This window comes from Tenrec ecaudatus, chromosome 9 (assembly GCF_050624435.1).
Source record: "Tenrec ecaudatus isolate mTenEca1 chromosome 9, mTenEca1.hap1, whole genome shotgun sequence".
Classification (NCBI taxonomy): Eukaryota; Metazoa; Chordata; class Mammalia; order Afrosoricida; family Tenrecidae; genus Tenrec; species Tenrec ecaudatus.
In genome coordinates, this window is record NC_134538.1 from 48457444 (window position 1) to 48483939 (window position 26496).

Consider the following 26496-nt stretch of genomic DNA (forward strand, 5'->3'; position numbering starts at 1 on the left):
GTGCTTGGTGGTCGTGGGGCCTCCAGATGAGACAGCGGCAGAGTCTACAACCAGGCCCCCTCAACTGCCCAGACACCATCAGCTTCCTGCTATACTCTGAGTTGTCGTGGAGCCGGTTCTGATCATGACAGTGCATGTGCATCAGCGCGGAGCTGGGCTCCAGAGGTTTCTGCAGCTGACGTGTCAGCAGGTTACCAGGTCTTTCCTCCCAGGCACATCTGGGTGGAGTTGAACCTCCAACATTTGAGTCAGCAGCTCTGTACCACCAAGGACTCCCTGCTTCCGACTGCCTAGCAACACCAGGCCAGCGTCCGCGGGCAGGGCAGACAAGAAGGCAATTAGAAGAAGTAGGCAAGGCTGTCCAAATGAAGGGAGAGCCCTGAAAGAACACACCCAGGTGTGGAGTCATCTGACCAATGGAGAGGTGAGGAGGAGTCATCTGACCAATGGAGAAGGGAATGGTGACTCCGCTTTTTGGGGGTACAAGCAACAGGAGGACATGAAAATGGAGAGCTAGTTTGGAGGGCAGAGGGGACTTTGGCTCCAGAGACTCTGGATTTCAGGTGATAGCAGGTTATCCAAGTTGAAAAACAAACAAACAAATAAAGCAAAACCCAGCAGGCTGAGTGAACACAGATTCAAGGCAGAGCGATCATAAAGCATCAGTGGGACTTTCTTTAATTTAAAGACTAGATAATCCCTCTGCTGACATGCCTATTTCACCCTGCTCCCATAACTATGTGGCCATAATGTTGGGGGCTACAGCAGAGTAAGTGAACATATTTTTTAAAAAATCAAAATAGCTCTTTCAAGACATACTCCAAAAAGATTTAATAAAACCCAGCTCCATAACAAAAATGCTCTGAAAATATTTCAAAGAAAATCCATCTCTAATAACGCCCAGACCAGACAATCTACAACCCAGGGCTGGCAAGGGTGCAGTAAACTGGCATTTATTTCCATGCGCGCTGGAAGACAGAAACACTTCTGAGAAGCCATGTGGCAATACGCATGGAGAGTCATAAAGTGTGAATGTCTTGACCCACCACGTTACTTCGAGGAATCGATCGAGAAGAGCCAACAAGAACGGTGTGTGAACAGCGACCGAGGCCAGGTACCACACAGAAATGCTCAGTATCCATAACAACCCGAAACTGGAAGTCACTTCAATATCCAACCACAGAGTAGACATTATGAACACTGCAGACCCAGGGGGCGGGGGGAGGATACTCAATCAGCATGGATACAGTAGTTATGAAGGCTATGTGGTAACAGGGAAATCAACCTTTTTTTTCTCCCCATTTGCCCTAATTTTAAATGAAAAACAAAAAACCAGGTCTTGTGGTTCAACAGCAGTACAATGATAACAGTACTGTCTGTGTTAAGTCACATTGTACTGCTTCCAGTGGGATGTAAGTGACTGACTGGGGATGGTACCTTGGCTCCGTCCACGCTGATGATCCGGTAGCTGTTTCGTGTGACATCGTAGAAGTAGGAGACGGTGACCGCCTGCTTGCTTGCCGGCACCCAGTTCTTCTTGGTGCTGGGATCGATCTGGAAGACGTGCGCTCGGGTGGTGAAGATGGGCTGTTCTCTGGAATAGAAGAGATGGGCTGTGAGCTGATGGAAGCGGACTATGTATGATTTATACCCCAAGGTCAAGGCCAGCAGTTTGAAACCACCGGCCGCTCCTCAGGAGAACGCCAAGGCCGAAAGAGTTACAGTCTCGAAAACTCACAGGGGCCAGTTCTACTCTGTCCTGCACAGCTGCGGTGAGTCAAAATCGACTCGATGGCAGTGACCTTGGTTTGACTGTCCAAAAGATCTTAAACGGCATATAAGACTTTGGCCGTTCAAACGCACCAGCAGCTCTGCGGGAGAAAGATGAGGCAGTCTGCTCCCATAAAGAGCTAGAATCTCCAAAGCTGTGTCTCGGGCCGTAGCCGGAGCAGACTCAATGGCAGTGGGCTTGCTTTGGGGCTTGTAGAGAAAGATGCACGTGCATGGATGTGTATCCACAATCAAAATAAGAGAAGGGAAGACAGGAGAAAGAAGGACACTGGTGAGCAGAAATTCATTCTGTTTAGCAGCGGAGCCTTTAGGCACTGTCTGTAATGAGCAAGGTGCTTAAAATTCAAACTGCTCAGCTGAGTGGTTTTTTTTTTTTTAATTGGCTTCCAGGGACGTGTTCTATTCTTTTCCTGACATCTTGCTTTAGAATCTTAGATATGAGGATCTTGGAAGCAGTTCACTTTCAGGACTTTGCACTAAATCTCACTGGGAGTGATTCTGTAACAATTTTAGGTTTTCCCAGCTCGTGTGCAGCTTAATGTTTCACTTCTATTAAGTGCTTCTCAAACTTGCAATATTTTACGGACGATGGAATTGTTTTTATAGCCTTGTGGGTATCCATTTAGCTTACGTTTGGAACCGCTTCAGAATTTCTGAATGTGGCTGAGCTTTAAGGAGCTTTATGTTTCTAACTTATAGGTCTTGAGGCTGTACTTGAAATTCACCAAATCCATCTCTTAGGCTTATTCTTGGCTGCGTGTTGTCATCGCAGCTCGCCCCGCCCCTTCTACTCATTCCACTTGTAGCCACTTTCTGTGCTTACTAACCAAATGAGCCCCGTACCTAATATTTTGTGGGGAATTTGATTCTGACAAGTATAAAGAAATAAGGCAGATCAATCAAAATGGCAATGAAATTTAAGGTGTCGACTTTACAGAATCACGAAGAAATATATTTGTTTTGGGGGAAAAAGTGGATCCTCGGTAAACTGGCCCCAAAAGCCTTAAAGTGTCTAAGATCTGCAAATGTGGGGTGGCGTGGGGAGGAGGGGTGCTAGAAGATAATCCGGCATTCATAAAATGCTGCGGCTGTGATTATTACAGTCGCAAAGTTAAGCCAGGAGAGAACTCACACAAATGAACTTTTCAAAGTCCTTTCAAAGGGCTAAGAAGAACAAAGGGCTGTTGATCTCGATTCCGACCCAGGGTGACCGTGTGGGACTGAACAGAGCTGCCCCACAGGGTTTCCTGGGCCGTGGTTGCTATCGGTGCAGACGGCCGCAGTGTCTTCTGTGGTTGTTGAGCATGAAGGCCGGCTGGCCAGGCGCTTTTGGTTCGCGGTAAGCTCTTAAACCATGACACCACCAGCACCAAACTCCCAAATCAGCTCACTGGAATGGTTTTAGGCAAAGCAATCTCTGAACCCACCCTGATTCTGGAAAACGTCATCACCATTGTTGGGGGGGAAGCACTTCGTGAGGAGCGAAACTTGTTTCTAGAAAAGCAAAATCACTTGACCCTAAAGCCAGCGATACTGTCTAACACTGTTCACTGCCATCAAGGTGATGCTGACTCACAGTGACACCACGGGCCAGAGGAGAATGGCCGCAGTGGGTTTCTGAGACTGTACCTTAATGGGAGTAGGACATCTCCTCTTTCTCCCAAGGAGCGGCTGGTGGTTTGGAACTGCTGACCTTGAACACGTAACCAGTACTCCAGGGCTCCCCAAGCAAGGCATGCTGACTAGCACCGCATCTACCCTCAATCGGGGTTCTCGAGAAAAGCAGAACCATTTATTTCTCCGGCTGAAGACAAACCAAAGGCACGCCACTAGCACTCGCTCAGTACCGCAGATTCTAGAGGCCACCTGCATGCCTTGCCGCTGAGGGCCCCACGCAAGACGAGTGCTCTGGGGACACGGACTATACGGATGTGTCTGCTCCCTCAACAGTGACCAAGTTCAGGAGAGGAGTCCTTCACCGAGGCCCTTCCAGCTGTAGCACCAGACACAATCCTCCCCCTACAGTTTTCGCACCTTTATTGCCTTACGGTGGAGGAGCCAGTGTGTACACTAACACCAGCCTGCTTGGTGACAGCTGGAATGTGGATCTCCCAGCTGTGTCAGCCCAGCTAATCATCCAAGCACAGGCCATAAAAGAAGATACTTCTGCATGTGTGCGTGCGGCATTCTGTGTGCACATGTAACAAGGAAGGGTGATCAACGGGCAGTAACAACAGCATTAATTTTTTTCTCCGAATTTTCTTTATTTTGTTGCTGTTGCTGATTTACAGCAAAGCTCACACCAATTCAACAATTCCTACACATGCCACTGAAAGGCACCGGTTACAGCCCTGTGTTTCTGCGTTGTCCCTTCTTCATTAGCATAAGCTCACCGCCCGAGACTTCCTTCCGACCTCCGCAGTTGCTGTTGTCAATTTCATTCCATATAGCTCAATCTTTAAACAGCGTAATGCGAAAAGCATGCTTTTGGCCACTTGTTAAGCTAAACAGTTGTTTGGTTTTAAGATGACTCCAGGGGCATTTTTGGTGTAAGGTTTCAATATTATCTCAGGGTGGTAGTTTCATGGAATTCCTCCACAAAAGTCTCCAGAAAAGTCTAGAGTCTGCGAACATTCAGGATTCTGTCGTAAATTCCGCACCCCACCCCACCCTCTTTTGATCAGTATTCTTCTACAGAATCTTTGATCAAAATGCTCAGTAATGGTAGCCAGGCACCATCCAGTGTTTCCAGCTGTTGGCAAAGGAGTGTCATTCATTCCATCTCCTCCTCTCCCTCTGCTGCTTCCAGGTGAGTAGAGACTGACTGTGGTGCCTGGGCTGGCCACTTCCAAGCTTCCAAGACCCCAGGCACTAAGCAACAAACAGAAGCACTCAACCTGTTGTGAGACCAATCAACTGGAGTGACTCATGGAATAATGCACTCTAAACCTCCAAACCAAGAATCACATTCCTGAGGTATTTGGTGTACATAAGCAGGCTCAGCAGCACCGCCCTTCCTTTTGGGGGGGCCCATGGTTGTAAATGTATTTGTCATACACTTTTTGCTACTTCCCTTTTTTATAGGTGCACAACTTATTGACCAAACCAATAATTGATTACGACTCAGAGGTTTTGGTAGCTGTACATCTTTACGGTAGAAAGCTTCAAATTTCTCCCACGGAGCAGCTGGTAGGTTTGAACCACTGACCTTGTAATTAGCAGTCCAATGCTTACCTGACTGCCACCAGGACTCCTCAACTTACTGACCAAACAAACAAAAACAAGCTCACTGCCATCATCAAGTCCAGAGAGTTTGGATTTTGTTTTGTTTGATCAATAAGTTAAGGAGTCCTGCCGGGTAACTTACTGATAGTACTAATAATGATCAGGTATATCACCTTGTCCTTCATCATGTGATTTTTCTATCACTACTAACACCTCCCCACCTCCCTGTCCTGCTCAGTCTCTATTGGCCTTCTCTTATATGACTTGAATAGGGTTGTACAGTATCTGTCCTTTTGTGACTGGCTTATTTTGCTCAGCATAAAATCTTCAAGCTCCATTCATCCTGTACCATGTGTCGAGACTTCACTTCTCCTACCGGCTGAGTAAGAGTCCAGTGTAGGTATGTACCACCTTCTATTCCAATCTTTTTAGTGATTTCATTAAGAGTATTGGGCTGTATCAAATGCCTTTTCGCTATCCAAACAGATGGTCATGCAGCTCTTTTTGTTGTTGTTCTATTAATGTGGTATATCGTGATTTTCTAATTTTTTTCCTTTTTAAAAAAAGTCATTTCATTGGGGGCTCTTACAGCTCTTATCACAATCTGTACATTCACTGTGTCAAGCGCATTTGTACATATGTTGCCATCATTTTCAAAACATTTTCTTCCTACTTGAGCCCTTGGTATCAGCTCATGTTTTGTGATTTTCTAATGTCGGACCATCTCTGTAGTCCTAGAGTAAGTCCCACTTGTCGTGACTTATCATTTTAAATGCTGTGGCATTGTATTCACTGGTATTTCCGTGAGGGATTTTGCATCTCTATTCCTAAGAGATATTGGCCTGTTGTTCTATGTTTTTGTGGCATCTTTGTCTGGTTTTGGTCTAGGATCACATTTGCTTCCTTGTTGTAATAGGGCACATTTCTTCCTGGCTTATCTTTTTGAAGCATTTCAACTCGATCGGCATCAATCTTCTCCCAATGTTGTCAGAGTCCTCAGTGAAGCCATTTGTTCCGAAACCATTTTGCTGCTGTTGGTTTGCCGGGAGATCTCGGATCACTCACTGATCTCACCTCTTCACTTGTGGTTCTGTTGAGACTCTGAATTTCATCTTGAGTCAGTTTGGGGATGATGTGTGTTTATAAGGATTTGTTCATTTCATCTAAGTTATACACAGTTTGTAGCTATACAATTATTCATAATTCTATATACATTTATGGGATCAGGTATAATGTCTCTCCTTTAATTTTTCATTTTAGTCACATCTTTTCTCCTCCTAGGTTAATCAATTTTATTGATCTTTCTAAGAACTAACTTCTAGTTTTATTGATTCTCTATTGTTTTCCATTGTATTTGCTCTGATCTGGGTGGTTTTCTTCCTCCAACTAGGCTTGGACTCAGTTTGCTCTTCTTTCTATAATTCCTGGTTTGGTTGAGCTAGGCTCTTAATTTGAGGTCTTTCTCCTTGCTTCGCGTAGACCTTTGTTGCTACCCTGTTCCCCCGAAAGTAAGACACCCTCGAAAATAAGACCCACACACAGTTTTGCCTCTCACTGAAATGTAAGGCATCCCCCACCAAATAAGACATCCCTGAAAATAAGGCCCGCTGAAGCTACCTTAACTCTGCATTCTGAACTGTAGCGGCGGGCGCAGCCACACAGCTCACTGTTGGCTGCAGCACAGCTGGAGCAGACAGAAAGTGTACGGTCTCTTTTAATAAAACAATAAACAATAAATGTGTACTGTATTCTTCTTCATGGAAAAATAAGACATCCCCTGAAAATAAGACCTAGTGTATCTTTGGGAGCAAAAATTAACATAAGACACTGTCTTATTTTCGGGGAAACGGTATGCATTTCCTTCTGAGTACTGCCTTTGCTGTATTCCATAGGTTTTATTTTGCCGTGACCTTCATTTTGACCCTAAGAAATGTGTAATTTCTTCCTTGACCCACTAATCATTTAAGGGTAACTGTTTAATTCCCACGTTTGTTTGCTTGTTTTTCTGTTACTGATTCCTAGCGTCACTCCACTGTGGTCAGAGATGATTTTATTTGAATGGTATCTGAAGAAAAGACAAGGGTGAAAAGAGAAAAACCCCACGAGCTGATATTGGTCGAGTGCTCGCCATGTTGCTACGCTGCACGTGTGATCTCTCATTTCAGTCATCAGCACAATCCAGCAGGGACGAGGCCGTACCGGGGGGACAGGTAACCTGCCGTGGGTCACACAGTAAGTGGCAGACAGAAGCTCTGAAGTCCATTAGAAGTGGCAGTCTCCCCTAACCCCATATGCTTTACTCCCTTCCTAAAATGACAGCTGTCTGTAGTCTGCAGCTCCTGACATGGGTCCCAGGTGTCCATGCCCTTGGGTAGCACCCCTCTCTTCTTGGCTGTGGGAGGGACCTGTGACTTGCTTCTAACCAATGAAACAAGGCAAGGCCACTTACATGAGTAGTTACATAAGATCATTCCTTCCATCTGGTTAGAATACTCTCTCCATTGTCTCTCTGTTGCTGGCTTTGCTGAAGCAAGTGGCACAGTGGAGCGGAGAGGACCTGAGACTGGCTGAGTGGCTTCTGGTCAAAAGCCAGCTAGACGGAGGCCCGCCGTCGCATAGGCCTCCGGGAACTGGAATTCTGTCCGAAACCACAGGAGCTTGGAAGAGACTCCTTCCATGGGCCTGTCTTCAGATGAGACCCAGCCCGACTGACGCCTTGCTCACAGTTTTGTAAGAGACCTGCAAGTAGAGAACCCAGCTCACCTGTGGCCACACTTCTGACCCACGGCCACTGTGAGATAGCAAATGTGGGATGTGTTGAGCTGCTGATTTTAGGGCGATTCATTACACAACAGTAGATAACAGCAAGCAGAAAGCTTACCACACGTCAGGTACGCTGTTTATGTTCTCCTGTAGTCGTCTATGTTAGCCCGACCGTGGGCAACATTCTGCATGCACAAAACACTGAAGGTCATGGGATGGCTTCAGGCAACCAGGATAAAAGGGTGGGGTGGGGTGTTGGTGACGCAGTGGGTAAGCGCTTAGCTGCTAACCAAAAGGTCAGTGGTTCAAAAGCATCAGCAGCTCTGAGGTCGAAAAGACCCGGCAATCTGCTTCCATAAAGCTCCCCGCCTTGGGAGTCCTGTGAGGTAGCTCTACTCTGTTACATAGGGTTGACATCGACTGGAACCCACAACAAGAAGGACGCCAGATCTTTGCCTCTGGATGAGCAAAGCCGGAGTATGCCACAAACGTCATCCCGGGAGGGAAAGCAGACCCCAACTTGAAAAGCGCATCTTGCTTCGCCGGCGGCAGTCAAGAGCTGGAACTAGGGCACCCAAGTCAGCTCCGATTAAGTGTGCAGATCAGTAAAATCAGAAAAACCCGGGAGGAGCCGAACTTTCCAACACACAGGCTGCGTTTCCATCCAGCAGGGAAAAGCTGCAGAGAGTGCGCCTCGCAGCACAGAAACTACCTTCATGCCCACTTTTACTCTCCTGTCTGTGCTGATGCTCGGGGAGGGGCAGCTTCCAGACCTACTCCCGCTCCTCCTTCCACGCTGTAAATAGAAGGCAGATGTTTCCGCATGGCAGAGCGCTTCTTTAGGCAGACAATATAACCTACTGTTCCCTCGCGCAGTCCTTTTGGAGCTGAATAAACACCAATTGCTGTTCATTGAACACATTTTTGGAACCTGACAGTAATTGTGCCCAAGAATAATTAGACATTCTGTGCCACGTATGTGTGTTTGGAATATGAAAGCCACCTGGCTCCATGGGAAACGACTCTGCAGAGAACTGGCATGATTACTTTCTGCGGGGGGTGGGGGTGGGGGTGGGGGTAGCAAAACAAAGAAAAGTGATGTTTGGACTTATCATGAGACTCCACTTGCAATGCTCAGTTCCAGGCGTTTGCTGACACAGACCTGTAAAAGCTCACAATACTCCTTCCCACCTCTGTTTGAATGGAGCCATTCAACTTTATTTTATTGTCATGTAAGCAGTGTTTTAAAGTCTCACAAAAACCAGTTGCTGTGAAGTCCGCTTGGACTCATGGTGACTCCACATGGGTCTTGGAGGGCTGATTTTTCAGAAGTGGATCACCAGGCCTTTCTTCCAACCTACCTCTGGATAGACTCGGGCCCCCAACCATCTTTCAGTTACCAGCTGACCATGTGACATGCTTCCATCCCCCAGGGATCCCTCAGAGTCTCTCATGTATCTTAGTTTATTAGCCTTGAATCTTGAACACCTCCATGCATCATCCCTGTAACACGAAGAGGAAAGTTTCTGCCGGGTCTGCAGGGTCAGGCACTGCCTACCCACAGGCCTCACCTGACTCCTTCCTCCACAGAACTAGTTCCAGATGCTACAGAATGGCCCGCAGGTCCCTGACCACCTGGCCCGGCCCCTCACCAGACTGGTACCTGCTGCTGTTAGCACTTCTGAAGCACCAGCACTTTCACGTGTCCGTGACCTTGTGCCTGCCTTCCATTGACTTAGGCCCTCATTGTTGGCTGACCCGAGGTTCCCTATCAGTTCTACAAGCCCTGAAGAGCATCCTGTGAAGGCTAATCTGTGCTTTTAGGGAATAGCCCCAGTGACACTCAGTTCTAAGTCCATGAGCCTCAGATAGAAAACTGGGATACAAGCAGGAGTCTCTTTCTAGCACCTTGTCCCATGCCTAGAATCTCACTCATATCGGGGTTCTACCTTCATACAAAAGCCCCCCAGTAAAACCATCACTACTTGTAAGGATATGATTCCCTATCTGGAACACCTGGGAAAAGGGAAAGGAAATAATAAACAATGTGGCTGGAATACAATTACTCTTGGAAAAAAAGTTGATAGCGTTCCTATCTACAACATCACATACAATGGACTGAAAAAGATCCCATTTACAAGAGTAACCAAAAGAAAATTCCCAGGAATCTATTTAAAGAGCCTGTAAAATCTATATTTAAAAATATTAATAAAACTTCTGGGTCACACAATAAGGCATATCTCCAATTAAATAGTAAGATGGACTGTAAGGTTGTCGATATTCTTAAATTCATACATAAATTCAATATGATAAAAAAATTCAACAGGGTTATTTTTAGAACTCTACGGGGTTTTCCATGTGGGAAAGTTAGCATGTGAAAGTGTAGCCCAGCCAGATATTGGGATATGTTGTTTGAAAGTTATAATAAATAAGAGAGATGATTATAAACAAATAAAGCCAGCAAACTAGCTGCTGTTGGGTTGATCCCAACTGATAGTCAACTACCCCTACCCAGCCCCCGCCACCTGGGATGTCAGAGCAGAACTAAGCTTCCAAGGGGTTCCGAGGGCTGCTTTTTCAGAAGTAGACTGCCAGACCTTTCTTCCAAGGTACCTTTGGGTTGCCTTGAACCTCCAACCCTGAGGTTGGCAATGGAGCATGCTAACCATTTGCACCTAGGGGCTCTAGTAGTATAAATATACAGACTAATGGAACGGAATAGAACCCTGGTTTGGAAGTATGTGATGCAGAGACTGTATTGCCCATCCATTGGAACATGGGGGTGAAGGCAGGGGGAAACCCCATAAATCTTGTTATAACAATAGGCAGCTGCCTGGAGAACCCTCATCAGCCACACCTTCGCCAGACGCCTGAGTCTCTTCAAGTCAGGTCCCTTTCTACTCCTTATACCTGCCATTCCAGGCCCGAGTCCACATGCCCTAAAACTGCCCAGATTAACAAATGTGACAAACGAGAACTCTCATCTAAGATTCATTCACTTGTCACACATCCTCCTGGTACGCTGGGGAGGAATTCCCTTTCTGGGTCACATTTACATCAGGGAGTGGGGTGACATGGGTGGCCCTGATGAATGCTGACAGGCTGCATTATGACATCACCTTACACGCTGGCATGCGGGACCATTTTTAAGAAGCTTTCAACATGCATTACCTGTTGGTCCTCATGTGATGAGGGCTTTGATTGGTCCCCAGGCTGAGGGCTCCCACAGAGAGGCCAAGAGATCTATCCCCTAGGACTTTGGGAAAGGGGAGAGCCAGACTTAGGAAGAAGCAAAGCAGGTAGGGATGGAAGGAGAGCCTTTTTTTGTGTGTGTGCAAGCCTTTTTTAAGGGTGAAGGTGGAAGGCTTCTCTGGAGGTGCCAGACAGACAAACAGATGATGGAAGACACTGGAAGAGGAGACCTAGGGCCGGATTAGGGGAGAGAAACAAACAGAACTCACCAGCAATATGGCAATGCTTCTCCGTGTTCAAACAACACTCCACAGCCACAGGCCCTCAGCACAGAGTCCAACAAACCTGGGTGCACACACAGGTGTGCCCGAGACCAATATGGCAAGGAGTGAAGTGGGCCGAAGCCAGAGCGCCTGGCCTCTGAGTCCAGGGTAAGGAAAGCAGTCTGTATCTTGGGGCAGCAGTTCCCAGCTGGGGTCAGTAGAAAATTTACATCACAACTGTATTTTCCCATCCAAATACATTCCACATACATGCATACATGGGCATACACACATACATGTGTGTATAAAAAGTTACCTGCATTTTATCCTTGTTTGCATCCTTATCTGATACCAGCCTTTAAGAAATGATATGCCACGCTCCAGGCTGCCAGGAAAGCGTGTGTGAGATTCACGATAGCTGTGTCATTGGAGCCCAGACCCACGACCTGCACACTGGTCACCATGAGGGGGCCACAGTTGTACTGTCATGGGATCTCAACAGAGTCGTGATTTTATTCAGTATAGGGCATATGGAACATTTGTATTATAATAACTCATTCCCCTATGAACCCATGGCAAACCAAGGTGATTTGGTTTTCATGCTGCGAACCCCACAAAGCCGGAAGCTGGAATACATCCAAGTAATGATTTCTGAAAGACCAGGTGGTGAGCTGCCTGGGTCACAAGGATGAATCATTTCTGGAACAGCCTAATGCAAGAGGGTCCAAAATACTGCCAGACGCTCGGCGGGTAGCCTTCCCTTTGCTGTAGCACAAACGTGCACCGAGATCTCACATTGCACTGCGGTGGAAATAAACTACACAGGCCTCTGTGCCACAACTGATAGGAGGATGTGCCTTCGCAATACCAGTCCAAGGACTGGAAAACCACGCTCTCAATTTTAAATGCCATGCGCTTTTGTATCCATGCACGATGGAAATAAAACTCGAAGTCTGACCACTTGTGTGTTTTTTGTTCTGAGTAAATGCTAAGTAATTGACTTTCTCTAAAGTTTTAAAAAGCATTTAAATAGAAATGTGAATCGTTCTTGCAGCTGTTTAGTTACCTGCGAGACTGAGTCTTGCTCTACCCTCTGTCTTGTACAGGTTGCATTTTCTAATCGGTGGATCTCCCACCGAGTCATTGCAACGAGTGAGTTGCTCCATGGTTAACAAAAACCACACAAACCAAGCATGCTGGAAATGCTGAGCGAAAGGGCAGCACAGTAACAGCTCCTCTGTGAGGGGGAACGGTGGCACTCACGCTCACACTGGATGGATGGATGGATGGATGGATGGATGGATGGATGGATGGATGGGTGGATGGATGGAAGAGGGAGGAGACGGGGGGCGCAGTCGTTTGAACTGACCAGCTGCTCCACAGCAGAAAGATGAGGCTCTTCCTCTGTGAAAGGTGCCTACAACCTTAGAAACCCAAAGGGTTTCTGAATCCAACCTGACCCTCTGGCACCACCCGACAGTGTCCTGCTTCTATTCTTGAGACCTTCGGTATCTGACAATGTTTGGATGCTATCAGATTTTCAGGAATCCGTAAGTATTCTTGTCGTCTGTTCTTCGTCTGGAAACTCTGCTGAGATCCGTTCACTTTGGGTGACCCTGCTGTTATCTGACATAGTGACATCGCTTCCAGCAACACCACCATATGACACCATATGACAAACTGACAGCCAAGTGATGAAACAATACATCAAAATAGACATTTGAATTGCCATGAGACACATGCAAAGATGCTCAACATCCTGAAGGCCGTTCACAACAGCGATACACGTAAAAACCACAACAAAAAACCATGTCACTTCCCTATCATGACTACGATAAAAGAGCGGAAAATAACAAATATTGGTGAGGACGTAGGGAAATTGCAATCTTATCCATTGCTAATAGGAATCCAAACGGAAACCGTCATTGTGGAAAAGAATGTGGCAATTCCTTTAAAAAACAAGACAAAAAGAACTAAACAAATAATAGAACTAGCATGTTGTTGTTATGTGCCGTTGAGTGCATTCCGACTCTGCGACCCAACGCACAGCAGAACAAAGCACTGTGCTGTCCCCACTGTGGTTGTTACCTTTCAGCCTATTCTTACAGCTACAATGTCACTCCATCTGGTTCAGCAGTTCTCAACCTGTGGGTCGCGACCCCTTTGGGGGTTGAATGACCCTTTTGCAGGGTCACCTAAGACCATTGGAAAACACATATTTATGATGGTCTTAGGAACAGAGACACTGCTCCTTTATCAGTCTCCAGGCGGTCCGCCCACATGCAGATACGACAGAGTTGGCACCATAATGTACTGATGTGGACCAGTCACACATGTGTAGAGAGCAGCTACTGTGTAGAGAGCAGCTGTTGTGCTGAAAGCAGCTACACTTTTAAAGGAATCTACTGTGTTGAAAGCAGCAGGATTGGAGGTAAAACACTTCATGATTTATAATTACTGGATAAATGTAAAATTATGTACTGTAAAATCATCAGCTACTACAAAAAGATATATATATCTGTACCACAGAAACTTAATCTGGATGCTGATCGGTCTTTTTATGTTCAGCTGTGGTTGATGTGAATACTTCCCCCTTGTTATAGTAATAGGTATATAAAAAAACAACACTATATATCTATAGTAATAGGTATATAAAAAAACAACACAGGAAACTTTAATGAACTGTATTGACTGAACTGTGCCATATATCATCTTTTGTATTATTAAAGTTATTGTTATACATTATTTTCATTAGCAAATCATCCCATGACAATGGATCATGTAGAGAAGAAAAGAAAATATAGTAAGGATTTTTTACAGTATGGTTTACCTCAATAATTACAGCAGGAATGAAAACCACAATGTGTTATTTGTTGTGAAGTTCTATCAACCAAATCTATGACCTGAGCAAACTAAAACATCATTTTGATAGCAAGCATCTGAGCTTTGCTAACAAGGATACCAACTATTTTAGAAGCAAAGCTGATAGACTCAAGAAAGCCAGACTTGACACTGGTGGCAAGTACCACAAACAAAATGTAGCAGCCATTGAAGCTTCATATTTGGTGGCACTCAGAATCACCAAAGCTATGAAACCTCACACCATTGCTAAGGATTTATTATTGCCAGCGGCCACAAATATGTTATGAAATTGAGTGCAATTTCCTTATCTAATGACGTTGTCCACAGAAGAATAGATGACATGTCTGCTGACATTCTTGATCAGGCAATCCAGGAAATTAAATCTGCTCCACTTCCAATATTTAGCATCCAGCTTGATGAATCTATAGACATTTCAAACTGTTCATAGTCTACGTGAGGTATATTAATGATGGCGACTTTAAAGATGAGTTTCTCTTTTGCAAATCTTTTGAAACAACAACTACTGCACGTGAAGTATTTGACACAGTTGGCTCATTTATGAAAGAGCATAAGATCTCTTGGGGAAAGGTTTGTGGTGTTTGCACAGATGGTGCTCCATCTATGCTAGGACGTTGATCTGAAGTTCAACAGTTAGTATTGAATGAGTCACCAAAAGTCATCTGAACTCACATTGGCAAATATTAGCAATGAAAACACTGCCATAAGAGTTACAAGAAATAATGAAAAGCTTTATAAAGTCTGTCAATTTTATAAAGGTGAGCACTTTAAACAGTAGACTGTTTTTGCAACTGTGCAATGAATTGGATGCGCTGAATAATGCTCTGCTATTTCACACTGAAGTGAGATAGTTGTCAAGAAGAAAAGTTTTAAAACATGTATTTTGAGCTTCGTGGTGAATTTAAAACATTTTTTGAATCAGAAAGCAAGACTGAAGTACTTTTCAGCAATAAAAGTGAACTACAGAAAGTAGCTTAGTTGGTTGCCATCTTTGCCATCTTGAATGAGTTAAATTTATCACTGCAGGCACCAAATGCAACATGCCTCAATTTGTCTGAAAAGATCTGATCGTTCCAAATTAAACTTCATCTTTGGCCAAAAAAAAAAAATTGGATGAAAATAAAATGTGTTGCCTACCTTATCTGCTTTCTTTGAGGAACATGACATTGAACCAGACAAAAGGATTGTGATGATAATTTCTGTGAACGAACACTTGCACATGCTTGCAGACGAAATTTCATCATACTTTCCAAATCTACCTGAGACCCAATTTGCACTTTCCAGAAGCCCGTTCACAGTCAAAGTTGAAGATGTTCCTGAGACAGCAAAAGAGGAGTTCATTGAACTTATAATCATTGAGAACTGATTTCGCTACAATATCAGTTACAAAATTCTGGATCAAGTGTTTGCAGTCATATCCTGTTCTGTTAGAGACTATGTTGCATCTGCTTCCATTTCCAACAACATATCTTTGTGAAACATGTTTTTTCAGTGTGTTGGTTATCAAGTCTAAATACAGAAGTAGACTTGTGGACAATGATCTTCGTTGTGCTCTTGCAAAGACTGCCCCGAGAATTTCTGATCTGGTGGGCAAGAAGCTTTGCCATTGCTTCGCAATGACTTTGGCTTTTTACGCATACTGTCGCAAAATGTAGCAATGTAGCTTACTGTTGTTATATTAAGACTGTTACCCATGCTACACCATGCTTCCAGACAAAATTTCATTTACCGTATATACTTGAGTATAAGCCGACTCAAATATCAGCCAAAGCACCTAATCTTACCACAAAAACTGCATTAAAAATGTGCTGAAAATTTTGGCTTATACATGAGTATGTATGGTATTTATAATTAGAAAGAAATATTTCACAACATATAATTACATATTGTTTTGTGATTAATCACTATACTTTAATTATGTTCAGTTTGCAACAATGAAAATGCATCCTGCATATTTACATGACGATTCATAACAGTAGTAAAATGACAGCGATGAAGTAGCAACGAAAATAATTTTATGATGGGGGGTTACCACAACATGAGGAACTGTATTAAAGGGTCGCGGCATGAGGAAAGTTGAAACCCGCTGAATTGGTTGAAGGTCTTCCTCGTGTTTTAGCCCTCCTGTTCCAGGGACTCTTCTCTCCTGACAACATGTCCAAAGTGCACGACAGGGAGTTTCTCCAGCCTCACTTCTGAAGAGCATTGTGGTTGTACTTTTTCCAAGACAGGCTTGTTGGTTCTTTTGGCCACTCACGGTACTTTCAACATTCTTTACCAGCACCGCAATTCAAATGCATCAATTCCTCTGCGATCCTCCTTTTTCATTGTTCATTTCCAAGTCCACTGCTAACATCCACATGAGACAACTGAAAATGTGTTACGTCCCAAAGTGATATCCTTGCTCTAGTGCCGCAGATCTTCCCAGCGCAGCACATTGTGTGAGCCAGCAATTCCACTCCGAGATGTGCACACCCTGAGAACTTGAGAACAGAGACTCAAACAGAGGTTTCCACCCCAATGAGCTTCGTCCCACCATTCACAAGAGACAAATGATATACCCAACTTCAATGACCACCGTTTTGTATAAACAAAAGTATGGTACATTCCCACAATGAGATATTATTCAATTAGTATGAGAAATTAAGTCTTGGTTAAATCTACAATGTGGATGGAGCTGAAAGCTAGTAAGTAAGTCACTCACAAAGGAAAAATATTGTATGACCTCACTTATATGAGGGGATTTTTAAAAAATTCATGGAAAAATTCTGTTTTTCAATTCTATCTTTCTAGGAACACTTTGAAGCCCCCTTATACAAAAGAACAAGAACAGGCAAATGGACAGAGATCAAATTTTATTGTTTTCATAGGCCAGAAGGAGCGTGGAATGACATTATTTCTTGTGGAGCACTGGGTTTTGGGGTGACAGTAACAGAAAAAGCACAGATGAAGGATAGGGGTGCACAGCCTATTATTTTCACGGTGGTCAGTAAATTTTACACTCGTGAAAAGCTGAATTGGCAAAACCTGTGTGATAGATAATAACAAGAGAGAGAGTAGCTGCTGAGGGTGCTCATGTAAAACCAAAAACCTCATGAGATGTGACTCCTTGTTTTGGAGGCTCAGGGCGCTAGGCTGGTGGCACATCACAGTGAATTGACCTATACTGCGTTTAGGGCATCTAGTTTGTTGCATAGTGCCTGGGCCATCCTAAGGAGGACAGGTAGATCTACTCACGTGCAACACCAAGGAAGAAGTCAGTCAAACCGGAGGAGAAAATGGATCGTGGCCATGTGTCTGCATTGTGGACAACAGTCTCCTTTTTCATGAGACCAGAAGAACTGGATGGTGTCTGGCTATCATTACTGAACGTTTTGATCAAAGATTCTGTAGACGAGTCCTGAACAAAAGTGGGGAAACACTGGATTTCATATTCTCACGGCCACTGAACGGTCTGGGGACTTTCAGTGGATGAACCTATGGGACTACTGCTGTGAGATTGTCTTTGAACTTTAAAGCAAAAGTACCCCCTAGAGCAGTGTGCTCAACCTTCCTGATGCTGCGACCCTTTCATACAGTTCCTCAGGTGGTGACCCCCCCAACCATAACATTATTTTCGTTGCTACTTCATAACTGTAATTTTACTACTGTTATGAATCATAATGTAAAGTATCTGATTTGCAGGACATACTTTCATTGTTACAAACTGAACATAATTAAAGCATATAGTGATTAATCACAAAACAATATGTAATTATATATTGTGAAGCATTTATGTGTTTTCTGATGGTCTTAGGTGACCCCTGTGAAAGGGTTGTTCGACCCCCCAAAGGGGGTTGGTCACAACCCCCAGGTTAAGAACCACTGCCCTAGGGTCTTTGGGACTGCAGGGGATGAGCTGGGGCACAACGGCAAATGGATTCTTGAATCCAAGACTGATGAACTTCTCTGCAAACCTTCACCTAATTCAATAAAACGTTAAAAACAAAAGGGCAGCTTTGCTAGAAAAGCGGGCCTGCCTTTGGGCTCTCATCGTGAAAAAAAGAGAAATCCCTAAAATTAACTGTAGGGAAGAGAGCACACATCTTTTTATTGTGTTTAAACCACTGAACTGTGTGATACATGCATTAGATGCCAACAAAACTGTCAAAGGTCTTGTTTCTTTTTTCATTTCAAAGTTTAAAACTCAGCCATCCGAGGTTCCGTCTGCCTCCTTTACTGGCGGCACTAACCACAAGCTTTGGCCAACGGGTTTTGTGGTTCCCCTCCCCCTTTCAGCATCCCGGGAAGCCCTGTTTGGGCCAGCTCTGACGTAAGTCAGTTCTTATGAGCATGAGCCTACCACTCTGAATCTGGGTTTGGAGGGAAGAATCTGGGTTTGCAATCCCCGGAATCACTCTGGGTAATTTGCCAAGGCAATTGCAAAAGGTGTAACACACAAAACCAACGGTGCAGACGTGCCGCAAAGGAGTGTCTGTGGTAGTTCGGTTTATACTGTCAGTCGGTCTGCCAGGCCAGCGGCTCATTTGCATGTATGCGTTCCAATAAAACTTTATGGTCAAGCACAAGTGGGAAACGTAGAATCACCAGATTCAGCAAATAAAAAATACATAGCCAAAGAAAACCACGGAAAAGTCACTGCATTTTGTTGAGATATAATGTAGGTACTCCAAAACCCACCCTTTTAAAGTGTACAGACGACTGGGTGTCATGATATTCACAGACATGGTCAACCATTACCACGATTTAATTTCAGAACATTTTTAGAAACCCCATAAAGAAACCCTACCCTCATTGGCTGTCACTCCTTGTGTCCCTTCCCCCAGTTCCAACAGAGCTCTCCTGGCTCTCCGGAGGGGCCTCCTCAGGAGAGTTCATCTAAGGAGACCATACACGGTGGCCTTTCCCACCCGCCTGCTTTCGCCCAGCACAATGCTTTCAATGTTCCTCCAGGCGCAGCAGGACTTCCTTGCTTGTTGTGAATCGCATTCCCTGTGAGGCTAGGTTAATATTTTGCTAGCTCCTTCCTCTTAGGAGGGGCCTTTGAGTGGTTTCGATTCCTTTCAGTGGATAATGCTGCTATGGACATGCATGCATAACATTTTTTCAGGACCATTTCTCTTGGGAATGTACCCAGGTATTTCGGGAGGAAGAGGAGGCCATTTGCTCCTGAAAAGATGCACAGTCTCAGAAACCCCATGTAGGATCATTAGGAGTCACAATCGATTCCATGGCAGTGGTTTGGGTTTTGTAAGGCCGTTCTAAGGGGCCCTGGCCAGCACAAGGAGGGCGCATTCAGCTTCCAATCAAAGTATCGGCAGTGGAACCTGCACATCCCACGGGAGAAGAGCCCCCTGTGAAGTTCACAGGCTCAGAACCCCACCCGCAGTGCACCAGCGCGCCAGCCTTCCCACAGCCTCGCCGAGACTTGTTGCTGTACATCTTTCCTTTTCCCGAAGTTTCCTGGGCGTCTAATTCACACAGCCTGAACTCCAGCAGTTCCGTCACATCAAGAAGAGAGGTACAGTCATCACCACATTCTGTTTTAGAACATTTTCTTCATTCTTGTATTCTTGTTATCAGCCCCTCAGGGCCCCCACCCCAACTTCCCTACTGTAACCCCAAGGAACCATTAATCCAGTTAGTGTCTCTAAAGATTTAGCTATTCTGGGTTTCGTTTATAGGAAAACATTTAAAAACAGACAACAACATAAAACTAACAAGAAAACAAAGTAAAACAGATAAAATCTCACTCAAAAAGAAAGCAGGAAATATTAAAAACTAGATCAAATTTAACTGGATCGTAAGGGAGATCAGATGATAGGGTGCTAAATTTTAACCCAGCTGCATTTGCTACAATCCACTTCCCCATGCTTCCTCCTTGCTAGCAAGGTTATTCCCAGCCCTGGGCCAAGGTCAAAGGGGAGTCCCCTTCACTTAAAACAAACACAGAAACGAAACAACAACAAAATAAAACAAATGTATACACTAGAAAAAAACCCTGAAACAATTTTTAAAAGAGTCAAAAGGGAGACCAAATAATAAGATAATAATTTTAACCTCACTATGTCTGCCCGAATTGACTTTACAATACTCTCTGTCTGATAGCAGGGCTGTTCACCCCTCAACTATGCTCGGAGGGAACTCGCCGGACACTCAATCCATGTGTGGACCCTGTAAGTGGATTTTTGAGCCCTTTTATTGTAGCCATCCTAGTTAGTAAAAAGTGGATGTGAATGCATATTCACCAGCATACCTTTGAAGAAACCTGTTCAAAAACTCTTCTTTCCTAACCAGAGGGGGCCTCCATCTGGCCTTGGGAGACAGTCTGAGCCCGCTCTGGGCCCCTGGTGTCAGCTTCCCCAGAAGGAGCCTCACCTCCACACCAAGGCAGCTCATCTCAGGTCTCAGAGAACAGGAAATTTTTTTTTTTTTTTTTTTTTGCAGTTAGACATATTGAAAACACTGGAAGCTGGGGTTTGGAGAGGCAAGAAAAGAGGGAGGTAAACAGTGAAGCCACGTAGCCTTGGGAGATATGGCAAACTTTCGAAACTTTCAGGCCAAAGGCCACACCCCCTCCACCCCTACTCCTTTGGAGTGGTTTGGGCAGGCAGAGTTGGGGTGGGGGGTGGGGGGCAGGTTACGGATGCCTGTGGAGCTCCGGTAGCACATCCTCTTGTATGAAAATGTTTACAAGTTATGTAGGGACTGCCCGGTGGAGGCCTGAGCGAGCTGGAGAGGACAGCTCCAGAACCTTCCACTTGTCTTCATTATATAGGTGGTGACTCCCTGGCTGCTTCTGTGGAGTCTGGCTCGAGCACAGACACCCCTTTCATCTCTGCCACTGCCCTTGCTTCTGTTGTTTCATCCCAGCAGCACACTGGGGCCAGCGTTCTTAAAGCAAGAGCAACTGCCACCCAGACGGGCGGACAGTGCAGCTCACGGTCATGCCCTGTACCCTTCGGGGAAGAGGTCTTCACAGACCCTCCATCTGGATCCCTTGCTCCAGACTCCTAGGTGCAAGCATCTCAAGGAGAGAGCCCCTCCACCAGGGCCCCCCAGGGAGTCTCAAGTGGCATCTCTCTTTTCATTCAAAGAATGAATGAATGTTGGGGTGTTCAGGAACGCCTAAGAGAGATAGTGGAGCCAAGAACTCACAGAGGGCATGGGAGAGAGGCCTAAACGACAACACACATGCACGAGAAAGGCAGCAGCCGAGGGCAGGCGGAGCAAGGGGTGCTGGGGATGTTGTGCAAACATGAGGGGCCAAGGGAAAAACGCTCACACGGGGTTTGGGACCATGAGAGAGAGAGAGGTCCACAGTGGAACAAGGCCAAATAGGATGAGGGTGCCCAGAAAAACAAAAATGGCCAAAAGCACTTGATTCAAAGTTGAACTTTATCAAGTAAAATAAGAAAGGAGAAGAATCCAGAGATAACGAAGGGGAAAACCAAAGACCAGTAGGATCCTTCTGAGCATCGGAATGATAAAGACTGAGCCGCCGCCACCACCAAATCCAGGGCCTGCTAGAATGGGGGTACATCTGTGAGTCTCCTCTGTGCTAACGATGAAGCGTAAGCAAGTGGTCATTACATAACCCCAGTAGTCAGGCGTCCCACAGCCCCACTGCTGGGAATCTATTCATCGGCAGCAGTTAGGGATGGGCGAATACACTTAGGAATCCCTGGGTGATGTCAAGGGTTAACCCAGGGAGAGGGGAGCGGCACAAGGCCATGCAAAGTCTCCTCAGTGATTGTTATAAGAGCTGTAAGAGCCCCAATAACATGATTTATTAAAATAAAAAACAAAACATCCTCAGAAGAAAGGCCTGGTCATCTATTTCTGAAAAATCAAAAACTTACTGCCACTGAGTGGATTCCAACTCACGGCAAGCCTAGGGCAGCGTAGAACAGCCCCATGGGTCTCTGAGACTGTAACTCTTCACTGGAGGAGATGAATCTTTCTCCAGTGAAGCGGTTGGTGGTTTTGAACCACTGACCTTGCTGTTAGAAGCCCAATACATAACCCACTATCCCACCAGGGCTCATTGAGAACTCTATGGAGCCCAGTCTTATACCATCACATGAGGAGCCGCCAAGAATCAGGGCTGACTCAGTGACAACTGTGGTAAAACACACTTAGGTCAAAAACTATTTAATGAAGAGACATTTATTAAAAACCCAAAAGAAACCAGAAGCCGAGAAAACTCCATGTCCCCCAAGTTGGGGGGTTAGCTAAGTCAAGTCAGATATATATCACTGCAAGAAATACCATGCAGGCTTTCAAAATTATAAGTAAATCTTTACTAACATGGAAAGATTTTCTTTCTTTTTCTCTTTGTCCACTATGATCTATTCCCAATTTCCTTTGAAAATAATTCAGTGAATTCTTTGCTCTGTAAACTTCCCCCCTCCCCCCAAAAAAGCATACTATTGGGGGTAAGCTCACTGCTGTGGAGTTGATTCTGACTCACAGTGACCTTCTGGTTTTCCAAGACTTTACATCTTTATGAGAGTCGACAGCCTCATCTTCCTCCTGATGGGTTAGAATCTTGGACCTGTGGTCAATATGCAGCCCACTCCATCAACAGGGGTTGGAGGAGGTGGGATGAAAAGGCAAAAAAGGAGTGGAATGATTTTAATTCAGACGTTACAATGCACGGAGGCCACCACACGGTGATCAAGACTCAGTCCAGCTGTAACTATCACATCCCTTCCCCTAATAGCTAGACTTTGCAGGACTTAAATATCACTCCAAGTTTCTTACTTCAGAGAAGCCACAAGGTTGGACGTTCAAACTCACCAGCCGCTCTGAGGAAGAACGATGGGGCTGTCTGATCCTATAAAGATTTACCGTTTCAGAAACCCTGTATCGAGTCAAGCTGTACATTGGAATGGACTCGAGGGCAGTGGGTTTGGGTTTTATTTGGGATCAAACTGATAATAACAACTCAAAAGGTTAGATAAGAAATGTAGGGGCAGTGTGTTTATGCTAACAAGAAACAACTCAAGAAAGGAGGGTGAGAAGGGTCACAAAATCCACTGTCATCAGTGTCACCAACTGTACTGGTGGACCCTGCTGGAAAAAGAAACACACTGGGAAACATCACAACAGACGACAATAGCCCTTCTCTGTTTCTGGATCTTCCCTTAGCATATAAGCAAGCTCAAGTTTCCTCTGGTTGGCCCAGCCCTGTAGATCAGCCTGCCTCCCTTACTCAATACCTATTTCTGTCCACTGCCCAGCCCCATGCTCAGGCAAATCGCCTTGGTCAATACAGGGTCAGGGCTAAACCAAGGACTTGCCACTCAAGGTGGCCCGATGCCCAGCCCTAACAGCTCTGCCCAGTTAAGGGGACAGGAGTTTCAAACCAAATTCACTGCCCTGGAGACGATTCTGACACAACTGCCTCCCTTCGAAGGTGCCTGTCGTCCATAATTTTAACTTGGGGCTCCTCAGAATCCAAATCTCTTTTTCTTTCAGCCAAAAGAGCTCACACTGACCTCTCATTCCAATGTTATTTACAAAAAGGTCGATCAGAATGAACTGCACCGGGAAGAGTAAAGTCAATAAATGAACACAATAGAGTACTATGTAGTCATTTTAAAGGAAGACATTATGACGACTGTGTAAATGTTGTTTCCCGCAGAGCTAAAGAAAGTTCTGGGATTAGATTTCTTCTGCTGCTGTTCCATTGTCAAGAGCTGAGTCCCGGCACCGAGGTCCAAGAGCAGCTCCTGCCTTCTAACACACTCCCGAGTTCGCACATATCTGAGTGTGCTTCATATTTGGAACATAATACGCTGGTGGTCATTTTCAGTTTTTAGGTGAAGTTTTTCTCTTTTTTATTAACTTCTTTAAAAACTTAAAAAAATAATTTTATTGGGAGTTCATGCAACTCTTATCACAATCCACACATCCATCCATTGTGTCGAGCACACTTGTACATTTGTTGCCATCATCATTCTCAAAACATTTGCTTTCTACTTGAGCCCTTAATATCGGCTCCTCATTTGATCCCCCACCCTCACTCCCTCCCGAACCCTTGATAATTTATAAATTATTATTCTTTTGTCATGTCTTACACTGTCCGATGTCTCCCTTCACCCACTTTTCTGTTGTTCATCCCCCAGGGATGGGGTTATATTGTAGGTCATTGTGATCAGTTTCCCCTTTTCTCCCCTACCTTACCCTCCCCCTCCTGGGATCGCTATTCTCATTATTGGTTCTGAGGGGTTTATCTGTCTTGGATTCCCTGTGATTCTAGCTCTTATCTGTACCAGTGTACATCATCTGGTCTGGCCGGATTTGTAAGGTAGGATTGAGATCATGATAGTGGGGGGAGGGGGAGAGGAAGCATTACAGAACTGGAAGAAAGGTGTATGTTTCATTGTTGCTATACCGCACCCTGACTGATTCATCTCCTCCCGGCAATCCTTCAAATTTTTTATTTTTTAATCATCTTATTGGGGGCTTATACAACTCTCATCGCAATCCATCCATCCACCCATTGTGTCAAGCACATTTGTGCGTTTGTTGCCATCATCATTTTCAAAACATTTTCTTTCTACTTGAGCCCTTGGGATCGGCTCTGTGAGTTTTTCTATGATCTTTTTCCAACCGAGTATCGCTCGTAACTCCCCGGATCCAGCTATAATTCAGATCGGTGGCTTCCAAGGGCTGCTCACAGCTGTCAAGTAGTTGGACTCCCAGAAACTCCGGTCCCGTTTTAGTTCTCAAGTGTTTCCTGAACATACTTCAACTACGTTTTACTTAAGAAGAGTGATAAATTGTGGGGTAAAGAATTGCTTTTATAAAACTCCCTGCCATCCAGTGGATTCTGATTCAAAGGGATAGAAAGTAATAGTTGCTTCCCAAGAGACTGAAGTGCTCTTGCTACCTGGAGGCTGGCAAGCCACACCCACATTTACGTTAATTAGACAGCTCTTGGGTGGGGCTGGCCAATCCAGAAAGACCCATCAGGTGCCTATATAATGAGACCCCAGGAAAGGTTGTGGGCATGGAAGCTCCCTCAGTGCCCCTGAGGGTGACACATCGAGTTTGGGGACACGGACGCTTCATGTCATAGACCCTGTGAATACACCCTATGTGTCTCCCCTTTGCTACAAGGAAACTGCAACTTTAAGTTACAGGTTAAGTTCTCTGAGGGGTCCTAGCAAATCATCAAACGAGGGAATTGGGGGAGCCAGCAGGTAAGAAATAAGGGGACCCCCGAAGGCTCCCTGGTGCTATAGTGGGTTGGTAATCACAAGGTCAACAGTTCGAACCCACTGACTGCTCATCAGGAAAAAGACGAGTCTTTCACTCCCGTGATGATGGACAGTCTCAGAAATCCACTGGGGCAATTCTGCTCTGTCTACAGGCTCGGGAGGATTGGAATCTTCTTGACAGCAGTGAAGCTTATGAGGGGGCGTGGGAAATCCCCACATTTGTAATGAGTGGGTCCCACGTGAGGGCGGCCGTCTGTGGCCCTCTAAGCTCCAACTGACCTCTGAAGGCTCAGGCATACTTAACAGCCTGGAAGACAGCACCCTTTTACTGGAAAGGTCTGACCTTACTCCAGGTGGTGAAGGTCGCAGGAAGAAGTACTGTGCGTGTAATGTGCAGTCGGAAGAGGAAACGCATTGCCTAGAATTCAACCCAATTCAAGTGAAAGTGCAGTGTGTGCTGTTCTCGACACAGAAGTACTCCAGTTCCCACACGCCTGAGGGCTGCCCTTCCTTCTATCTTCCATGGGTTGGTGTGACCCAGGGCCCCACGACTGCTCTGACCACTCACTGCCAGTGTGGTGGCCAGCAACCATGGAAATGGACTTTCTCGCAGATCAGGGCCCACAATTCCAAAATTGGTTTAACCAACACCGAGGTGCCACAAGGACGTGCCCTCCCCAAAGGCTCCCGGGCAGAAGCCATCTCCTTTGCCTTCCCTGCTTCTATGCACCCCGCCACCCCCACCCTGTCCTTCTGCCTCTAGCACCCACAGCACAGCCTCTTCGCCTTGCTCTGCCCCTGCAGGGGTCATCACGTGTCTTCTCCCTGCGTGCGTGTAGGGTGTAGTCATTTCTCCGTTCGCCTCTCTCTTCCAAGGACACTCCTCACGGCACGCAGGCCCAACAGTCCTTCCAGGACACTCGCTCTATCTCAAGGTTACTGCATCTGCAAAGAGCCCTTCTCCCACGCAAAGTAACCTCGCAGGTGCCAGGCAGTAGGCCTGATACTGGTGGACTGCCTTTCTCAGCCTGCCATGGAGGATAGTAGATAGATGAAATAATGTCCCTCAGCACTTGGAAGGCTAGTTCCACCATCTTCTAGGATCCAGCTCTGCCAACCAGAAGTTTATTCTGTGGCTCCTCCTGATTGGA

The 26496-nt window shown here is 45.5% G+C and overlaps 1 protein-coding gene across 1 annotated transcript in view; it reads right to left on the reverse strand.

Annotated features, from left to right (window-relative positions):
- HOMER2 (homer scaffold protein 2) overlaps positions 1-26496 on the reverse strand; it is a 100154-nt gene that overhangs the window by 42495 nt on the left and 31163 nt on the right. The window contains exon 2 of the mRNA XM_075557304.1: positions 1438-1594. Coding sequence (XP_075413419.1) covers positions 1438-1594 — 157 coding nt within the window. The remainder of the gene's footprint in view (positions 1-1437; positions 1595-26496) is intronic.